The sequence below is a fragment of the Blastomyces gilchristii genome, assembly GCF_000003855.2.
Source record: "Blastomyces gilchristii SLH14081 genomic scaffold supercont1.6, whole genome shotgun sequence".
Taxonomy (NCBI): Eukaryota; Fungi; Ascomycota; class Eurotiomycetes; order Onygenales; family Ajellomycetaceae; genus Blastomyces; species Blastomyces gilchristii.
Window position 1 is genome coordinate 995,740 of NW_003101677.1, and position 9,267 is coordinate 1,005,006.

At 46.9% G+C, this 9,267-nt stretch overlaps 4 protein-coding genes across 5 annotated transcripts; 2 read left to right on the forward strand and 2 right to left on the reverse strand.

Moving 5' to 3' along the window:
* Positions 1-355: 355 nt before the first annotated feature.
* On the forward strand, positions 356-3,395 carry BDBG_03813 (coatomer subunit epsilon). Its single transcript, XM_002625708.2, has 6 exons — positions 356-571; positions 638-1,013; positions 1,141-1,276; positions 1,341-1,579; positions 1,675-2,155; positions 2,266-3,395. Exons 1-5 carry the CDS (start codon positions 547-549, stop codon positions 1,781-1,783), a joined length of 885 nt encoding a protein of 294 aa, XP_002625754.1. The 5' UTR covers positions 356-546; the 3' UTR covers positions 1,784-2,155; positions 2,266-3,395.
* BDBG_03814 (alpha/beta hydrolase fold protein) lies at positions 1,780-4,389 on the reverse strand. The gene is made up of 4 exons (XM_002625709.2): positions 3,502-4,389; positions 3,244-3,389; positions 2,569-3,152; positions 1,780-2,416 (listed from the first exon to the last, which is right to left on the reverse strand). Exons 1-4 carry the CDS (start codon positions 3,705-3,707, stop codon positions 2,279-2,281), a joined length of 1,074 nt encoding a protein of 357 aa, XP_002625755.1. The 5' UTR covers positions 3,708-4,389; the 3' UTR covers positions 1,780-2,278.
* A 7-nt stretch (positions 4,390-4,396) lies between these two features.
* BDBG_03815 (mannose-6-phosphate isomerase) lies at positions 4,397-6,406 on the reverse strand. The gene is made up of 5 exons (XM_002625710.2): positions 6,208-6,406; positions 6,120-6,140; positions 5,957-6,048; positions 5,650-5,887; positions 4,397-5,591 (listed from the first exon to the last, which is right to left on the reverse strand). The coding sequence occupies exons 1-5, from the start codon at positions 6,236-6,238 to the stop codon at positions 4,588-4,590; spliced, it is 1,386 nt and encodes a 461-aa protein (XP_002625756.1). The 5' UTR covers positions 6,239-6,406; the 3' UTR covers positions 4,397-4,587.
* Positions 6,407-6,439: 33 nt separating this feature from the next.
* Positions 6,440-9,239, forward strand: BDBG_03816. 2 transcript variants are annotated; one of them, XM_031721410.1, is made up of 4 exons: positions 6,440-7,281; positions 7,930-8,428; positions 8,493-8,779; positions 8,852-9,239. In XM_031721410.1, the coding sequence occupies exons 1-3, from the start codon at positions 6,558-6,560 to the stop codon at positions 8,773-8,775; spliced, it is 1,506 nt and encodes a 501-aa protein (XP_031577950.1). In that variant the 5' UTR covers positions 6,440-6,557; the 3' UTR covers positions 8,776-8,779; positions 8,852-9,239. The 2 variants fall into 2 exon arrangements, with proteins under 2 accessions (XP_031577950.1, XP_031577949.1); XM_031721409.1 differs by having other exon boundaries at positions 8,493-9,239.
* Positions 9,240-9,267: the final 28 nt, after the last annotated feature.

A 9,267-nucleotide genomic window follows, 5' to 3' on the forward strand; every position in this document is an offset into this window, starting at 1 on the left:
CAAAAAACATGTGTACGGAAAAATTGCCTTGGCATGCTTGATAAAGCTGTGCTTTGGAAAGTGTTGTTCTTATAATTCTTTAAATCTGAGATGAATTCGCACAAGTTTGGTGTTTGGGTGTTCTGAATATTTGAAAGATTGGAAAAATCGGAAATTTCGAGGTTTATGGCGTTCGTTTTTTGGTTGTTGACTGACGTTGGGAGTGTAAAGGGGCCTACATAGTATAATAAATCGCAATAGGGTCGACAATTGCAGTCTATTGTTCTATGCTGTTGTTCTTTCCTGCTTGCCTGTAGATTGAAGCAAGAATCTCGATTGAGGCTCATGCGATGAGGTTGTGATGCTGCTGGGATAACTCGGCAGTTCTTGCCTAAATATTTTACGTTTGGCCTCGCGTCACCTTCCCGAATTTGGTCATCGGAGCGTTATCAAACCATCCAATGTGTTCACAGCGACAAGACCGACAGTACGTACTGTGACAGTCAGATTAAGACAGTTATCCCGTGCGCACAAGTACACCAACAGATTTTGTATTAATTAAACGCAATGGATCCATTTTCAGCTGAAGGCGGTAAGCTATCTATTTCGTGAAATCCATTTCCATTGGTCGTTCACAGCTGACACGTAAACCATTCAGAGCTCCTAAACATCCACAATGCCTTCCACCAGGGCCAATATCAAGTAGTAGTCGATTTCGATACCTCCTCCTTCTCTCCTGAAAACAAACTCATTACTCGTGTTCTCAAACTGCGCGCCCGAATTGCCCTGGGACAAACTGAAGACGTCATTGCAGATGTCGAGGGCGAAGATGTGCCTGATCTAGTTGCTGTGAAGGTGCTGGCCCAACAAGCAGCGGGGGATGAAGCTGAAGCACTAAAGGGAGTGGAGGAACTAATAGCGAACCACTCGGACAATGCGACTGCTCAGGTCCTTGTAGGAACGGTGCTGCAGGCCCAAGGGAAGAGCGAGGACGCCTTGTCGCTATTGTCGAAGCACCAGGGGAACCTTGAAGCGTGAGTAGATCTCTGTTTCTATCTTGTGACTAGAGACATTATCTCGTTGTTGTTGTTGCCGAAATGGATGTTTCCCATTTTATATTTTTGGAATATCACTCTAATATCTCGTATCCTACTCTCGCAGCGTCGCCTTAATTGTCCAAATCCACCTCCAACAAAACCGCACCGACCTCGCCCTGAAGGAAGTCCAGGCCGCTCGACGGTGGGCTCAAGATTCATTACTCGTCAATTTGGCTGAGTCCTGGGTGGGATTGAGAGTGGTATGCTTCAAATTCCCCGCAACGGCATCGATATTTGCTTCTAACTATCACGGGCAAAATATAGGGGGGTGAAAAATACCAATCCGCATTCTACGTATACGAAGAACTTGCCTCCGTCCCCAATACATCATCGCCCCTTTCAATCGTTGGCCAAGCCGTTTCCGAACTACACTTAGGTCGTCTACCGGAGGCTGAAGTCGCTCTCCAATCAGCACTAGAGAAATACCCTAACGATGTTCAGTTGATTGCAAATTCGATTGTGCTGAGAGTTTTGAGCGGGAAAGATACGACAGAGCTTACTTCGTGAGTAACCCCTTTTAGTGTATTTCACTGCTTGGAAAACGAGCTGCACCTTGCAAAAATGTATCAACTAAGCTAACCACACCATCTCCTTCCAGATCCCTTGAAAAGGCACAACCAGACCACCCATTCCTCACTGACCTAGCTGAAAAATCTGCGCTTTTTGATGCTGCAGCATCAAAATACTCAGCAAAGGTTTCTTCATAGCCTAACCGTCTTTTCGTTATGTTATTCCCTTTACGTTCGTCTATTTTAGCATCATTCTTGTAGGTAATCCGCCTCTACATGCTCTCGCTCTTCTTTTTCAGGTTTATAGTTCTGTTTCCATTTCCATTTCTGTTGTTAGCCGTTAGCCGGGTCCATGCTGTTTAAACCATAGACGAACAATTTAAGCTTGAACCAAACAAAAGAAGACGAAAATTTGCGTTTCTAATGTCTTGACGATTTGAATAATTGCTTCTGCTACGGGAGATTTGCTGAGTTTGTATTTTAAGGGCAATGCAAAAGGAAATACGCTAGATTATTACTATAAGCCCCGGAGAACACATCGATTAATACCGGCAGTATTAAAATTATTAGGTATGTGGATGTACAGCTCATATCCTATTTATCTGCCTGTTGCCATTGTGCAACTTTAATACTCTGTCATCCTATCCGCTTAATTGGCCGCGCTCCTACCACCCATTCAGCAACCTATGGCCATCAAAGTTTCGAGGTCAAAAACGAAGCGTATGCTTTCCCTTGTTCTGTTCCGGATCGATCACCGATCATTAAATTTACGATGGGCGCGTCGTGGCATTCATCCTTGCCCACAACGAAAGTCGTGTTCGGAAAAGCGGTCTGGAATTTGGGATCAGGGCGCGTACAATGTTAACTGACAAACGCTGCAGCAGTGGAGATATCAAGAACAATGGACTCAAAAAAAAAAAAAAAAAAAAAAAAAAAGACGCAATTGCATTTCAGATAAAAACCGGAAAGGAAGGAGGACTGACCTTGAACTTCCCAACAAACTCCTCGATGGGTGAACGGAATAATTCATCCGAACCAGTTAGAAACAACACATCTCTAACCTTAAGATCCTTCCACCAATCTGCTGGTGCCCGGAGCGGCTCCATGTAATTATCCGCTTCCGAATCTGCAACGTAAAACGATGACCATCTCTTCAGGATCGAAGCCGAAAGTATGTCTTTATTCTTGTTCTCCTCGACGGATGGATAGTCCAGCGAGAAGGAGACCCACGGCGAAATAGGCAAGGCGCCGGCTAGCGGCCCAGAAAGCTCCAGTGGCTCAATTGCCGTGTGCGGATGGGAAAGGTGGGAGAGAACGCCCAGCGTGAGGTTGCCGCCGGCTGAGTCGCCTGCGATGAAGACGTTTGAAGGGCTACGGCCGGTTCTGTCAATTATGTAGCGGAGCGCCCCGACAGCCTGCGTAAGTTGGGTCGGGTAGACGGCGTGGGGAGTGAGGGTGTATGTAATGAAGAAGATGGCAATGTCTTTGCCCGCAGCTTTGAGCTGGTCCAGGATGTCGTTCTGGAGCTGGAAAAACGCAGGGCCAGCGGCGGCTGCAAAACCACCGCCTATAAATTCAAGGAGAATTGGTTAATATCCTTCGTCTAAAATTAAGGACAAGACAAGGGTTCTCTTTGACGTGTATCTCGGTAATCATACCATGATAGTAAATCAACACATTCTTCGCATCTTTATTGCCGATCCAATGACCCTGGGCGCCATGATCAAGTGGCACGGTTTGCGGCGTGAACCCGCTCTTTGTCGCGAAGAGTTCGTATACTTGATTAGTAGAAGGGTTGAGCGCCCTAAAAAAAAAAAAGAACAGTGGTTTGTCAATTGAGAAATATGTGAAGAGCATTATTGTAGGGGAACGGGTCAATGCGTTTCATGCTCATGGAAAGGCTTGAATTCACTTACTGGTGCTGCCGCGTCGATACTCGATTGAGAGCTGTCTTTATCACTGCATGACTGACATGCTTCTTGTAATACTTATGCCCGTGCTGCCCGCGGAATATGCCAGTAATGGCCGCATAGAGGGCGCTTGCAACCAACGAGAGGCTCGCTGAAACCAAATCCAGCTTCTCAACGACAGTGAGCTTGGGGGGATAAGTACCGGGACCCATGATAATCTGAGAGGCAAAGATGAACGGATTGTTAAATAAAACTTAAGTCAATATTGAAGGAGACAGCTCTCTCAGTCGAATATCGATAAACTGTCTGCCGTCGCTATCCCTCGAGGGTTCTCGTCGGTCCGTAAATGTCCTGCACTCTGTGGCACGAGTCTCACAAATGGCAAGAGATAGAAGAAGAAACAAAGCAAGTCGGATTTCAAGCTCTCAAGCTATCGGTTCTAGCTAAAACAAGCTCCGGCCAGAGCACGCAGGATCGCAACCTAGGAGGAGAGAAGAACGAAATATGAAGGAATTAAGGGCCAATTGCTGGTGTCCGTCCCCGCTTTCTATCATCCATATCGTCAGGATCTTATATTCTCGGGTAAACAATATCTGGAGTGTCAAGCCAAGCCCATGAACCCCCGCAGTTTGGTGAACGGGCCGCCATTATTATATTGTAGCAGCAGCAACAGCAGCCTCCGCAGAGCTGGTCCCTCGGCTGTGAATTCGAGCTACTCCGCAGAGCCGCGGTGGATGTTTTTTAAGGTTGAGATTGGGTTAGGTTAACTAGTTATTAGATGGATCTAGTCCCGGTTAGTGAGAGCCAGGCTAAATTACGTCATCCTGACTTGGCCCTTTGCACGGATAGCAAGCAAGCAGCAAAAATATAAGCGTGCCCTTCAAACAATCCTAGAAGCGAGTCAGGATATAACATGATGATTTATGTTTAGTCTCATTTTTAGCTTGTATTAGCTAGCAGAATATAGGTGGTTTTCATATAGCTCAGGATACAACAGGGGGGGATATTGGATAAAGACGTTGCGGAGATACAATAAATATGAAGGAAAAAAGAACAAAATGGAAGATCCTGTGGACAAAGAAACTATGCGTTTCACCTCCCATTGACAATATCTTCAGAACGGTCGAGTTCGCAAAAAGCCTTGAAAGTAGTGAAGGGCACCTCGTCTCCCTCTGCTACCGTGCTCTCGATCACACACTCAGCATTCGCCCCAACGAAAAAGACGTAACCCTCCTTGACTTCCTCTATCTTGGCTGACCCTACGCTTATCTTTCCTTGGCCACTAGTGCAGATGAGGACGCTGGGTCCATTGATAGTTTCGAAGGTCGCCTTAGCACCGCGGCGTTTCAGGTCTGTCTTAACAACGGCGAACTCTTCGATGGGCGGGTTATATAGTAACGATGTCGAATTGCTTGAGTATGCAATTGTATTCATGGTCATATAGGGGTATTCGGTGGGTTCCATCTTCTGCTCCTCAATGGGTGCGTAGTTGTAGGTGAGCATGTCGGTTAGGGTGGAGACATCTTTAAACTTGGGTGTAAATCCAGCTCGAACGACGTTGTCAGATGAAGCCATGCACTCCATGATGTCTCCTGAAATGTATGCATGGATATCGTCTGCCTTGAGAAACATCGCTTCGCCTGGAGATAATTTGACGAAATTGAGGAAGAAAAAGACGAACAGTCCAATGTCGTTGGGGAACTGTTCATTTAAGCGGGTTACTACGACTGCCAGTTCATCTGGGTTCGAAGGATTGGTTGAGGGTGTGGACTCTGACGTGGCGAATGTGGCTGGAGAGGCTTTGGCGGCCGAAATAAGTTTCTCTGCAGCAGCGGAGATGGCACCTGGTGTAGATGTCATTAACTTTGTGAAAACGGTCTTAAGAGCAGCTCTGTTCCTTTCTGTGGCACTGGGATCTACAGATAGTTCTTGTCCACGCACTGCATTTTCGAATGCCTCAGCAGCCTCCGACCCGACGAGCTCTCTGAGGGGTTCTAAAACACGAAGGAAATGAACAATTTCAGTCAAGGGACGGAAGCCACAGAGGCCCTCAAAGGGGGTGATGGCAATCGTCATCTCCGGCTTATGATTATCATCTGATAAAGACTATTAATCAATATTACTGGTTTTATGTTATTCATATGAGTTACTAACCAGGGTAGTTTCTCGGATCTTTTTCGTGAAGCACCGCTGCCAGCTTTTTGTTTGGGTGTGCTTGGATTGAGAGAGCTTTCCGGATAGAAAGAACCTTGAAGAGGAAAGGTAATTGCACTCCATATCGCCTACTGACTTCTTGTGACATCAACTCCTGGTTGTCCTGCACCAGGTCCAGCAAGGTCCTTTGGGTTTCAAATTCTTTGGAAGGTAGCGAAGGATGAGTGCCCATCCAGAGCTAGGGAGGTAAAACTATCAGTTGGTCTGACAACTCAAGTACTAAGAGACCAGATCAGAACCACAGTACCTCTGCATATGGCCTTTCATTCTGAATAGAAAGATCGCTTGCGGGAGTCGCCGCAGCATATCTTGCCGCAGCAGATTCCTGGCCAATCTTCCCTAAATGGATATTAGCAACGTAAGCGGCAGAATTGAATACAGAGTGGTGAAGACAAAGAGCTCATAAGTACCCCAATCATAACTATTAACACCTAGTTAATGGCAAATAATGTCAGTAATTGGCAATACCTGAGGGCAGAAAGTCGATATCAAACTCACCGCACTGCAACCGGAAGAGGGGCACCTGCATATTGAAGAAATGAAAGTGACAGAGTTGCGCTTGCTGTGAAGAGAGGTCGACTGCGATTCAATAGATTATAAAGTGCAAGCGGGAGTAGGACAGCGGTGCCGTCGTTCTTCTATTTATTCTGAGTGTCTTCAACAAACAATGTTGCTCTTCATTCCAACTCCAGCTCAGAATCCAGTGACGTGGTTTGACTCCACCCGTTGCGTCCACTAGTACACCATACCAGTGATCCCGTGATCCCGTCCCCAGCTTACCTAACTGGCGCTACCCCAGCGTCCCGTGACCGCGGCAAGCCCTAACCTTGGGACAAACTTTTCCGACGATGTCCAATCAAAGCTACCAGCCGCCGAATAAGGCTGATGACATGCCTGCACCCAACCGCTGTTCACTCCAAGCCATCAGTTCCACGGTTCCCTATGTCTCGTTGGCGGTAGGAGACGATCAGCCTGCCGCGCCACTCCACCAGCCGATATCAGCTACCCCAGCGACTCCAGCAGCGTTAATTTTGCCGGCGGAATCACTTCGGATACATACCCCGGACTGTGGAGTTCCAGATCGCAAGAACGGCCAGCTCAGCCAAGAACCTTGCAGCTCTGGCATTGACATAAGCTCAAACTCATCTTTGTCTGCCTCTGCGCGATATACCGCGACACACCTTCAGTCGGTAGTACGCACACGCAGGCAAACCGAGGGCAGTTTCGAATTCCAAGTATTATCTGGTTCGGAGTGGGAAGCTGTTGATATTGCCAAAGTAAGAAAGGCTAAAGAAGAACAGGCCGCAGCAAAGAAGGCCGAAGCTCAAAAGCGCAAGGAGAAAAGGGGGAAAGCCCTTCAGTTGAAGTCCGAACGTGAAGAGCGCAGCATGTCCCGAAACAGACCAAGAGGCCCTCCCACCAGGGACAACGGCGCGGCTGCCAATGAGGAAATCGAAATGTGGAATCGAATCCGTCAAGACATACACAAGGCCGCGGAGAAAAACGAGAAACAAAGGATCCCAGGGTTCCAACTCGCCGCGCTCAGGGATAAAATCGCAAAAGCTGGCCGAAGTGAGTGCATAACTTACCCTTCTTATTTTATTTTATTTTATTATTTCTGTATCGGCATGTCTGGGTTAGGATTCTTGCTATTGTTACTCAGCCATCTTTATACCAAATGGATTTACTCTTTGCCCAGAATCAGAATGGGTCTTTGGTTACAATTTCTTCCCCGAATCCCTTGAATATGCTTCTCTACACTATCACATATATATCTTCTGTGTTATCTCTCAGTTCCTCGAAAACAGATGGCACCTTGGATCAAACCAAGGAACGATATTATTTTATCACTCAGCCATCATATGTATGAACGAAGCCATCCTGGACTCCTAGACGTACACCCTTTAAGGAAGTTTCCCCATCCATCTCCATTTGGATCACGAGAAGCCCTTCTTGCTAGCCTTATTCTCTCCACCGTGTGTCCTTGCTTCAAGTTTTAGGATTCGACTGTTTGAGTTGCGCCTGTGGTTCGGCTTGTACCCTGTTCCCAGGCTGTCAGAACTATTGATTTACCGTTCGGTCCTTTAGCTGTGTTCCCTTTTTAGTACAGTTGTCTACTCTGTTCTCCCTGCATCATCAATCCAGTAGCTAGTTTCAGACTGCATGGGCGGAACCCACTCCGGAACGAGTTTTAATATTTGCTAATGACGCGGTTTTCAGAGGCAACACCAGCGGAGCTTGAGCAGATGGAAAACTACGAGCGTATAATCAACAAGCACAGTGAAGAGGAACGCGCTATCTTACGTGATGAGCCAGCAGACGTCATTAAAAACCTCGAGATACTAATCGCTCTACGCTCAGCGTCCGAAGCTGACCCCCAGACGCGGGCCGGTTCCTCTGGCAAGCCACGGAAACGGAAGACAGAAGCTGAAACCCCAGCTTCCGATTCTCCTACTACGGGGATAGCCGATAAATTAAATCGGCTCAAAAACAGTACCCATAGAAGCGCAAGCGTGTCAAGCAGCCAAGCCCGTGAAGCAGTTTCTGTCAAGAGTGAGGATGGAGGTGAAGGCACGAAAGGTACCGCGGCAGAGAAAAGTGGGCATCTGTTTGTTGGAGCAGAAGTTGTTTTCAAACACAATAAGAAACAACAGGGGGTGGAGGGAGAAGGTATACAGTGCATCATCAAGAGCATAGCGGGGGAGGGTCATAAGAAGCGGTAAGTCCACGTAGAAGGTTCCCAGCACAACTGAATTTTCTTTTAGCATTGACAACCATCCCAGTTACGATGTCCAAGATCCCGAGCCCAGTGAAAATGGCGAGGAGGGCGCAGTCTACAAAACCACTGCAGCTTCATTAATTCCCATTCCCCAAGTCGGCGCTTCCCTGCCATTATTTTCTGTTGGAAAACAAGTCCTCGCTAGATATCCCGATACCACTACGTTTTACCGTGCGGAGGTTATGGGTTCCAAGAAGGACGTGTATCGGTTGAAGTTTGAGGGGGAGGAAGATGACAAGGAGATGGATGTCGACCGCCGTTTTGTGCTCGACATCCCGGGGAAATAATTGGGTTGGTCTTATTACTCCGATATGAAAACGGCCGCTCGGTAATTGGTACTCTATCTGATATGTATATTTGTAGTACGTGGACGCGTACGTACGGTTTACCTTGGGCGGTGGCGGTTATTTGGTTCTTTCTTACATTTCCAACTTTTTATCGTCTACAGGGATTTTGGATTTTGCTCTGCTACGATCTCATTTTGAGCTTGGTGTTCTGGACAGGTGTTGGATACTGGGATTGGACCAGCATTTTGTTGTGGCCCTTGGATATTATTAATATTGGGATATTTAATTAGCGGTTTTAGCAACTACATGATAGGAATGGATGTGTCGAAAAGTAGTAATAGTTAATAATATCGAAACTGCACAATTCCACTCTCAGCAAGCTATATTACGATTGGCTTGATTATCGCCTAGAAATTGTTTTGGCAGCAATCACAGTGTTGTTTATCCCATAATGTCAGATAGTGACGTTCCTCCAGCTCGGCGTGGCGCGAT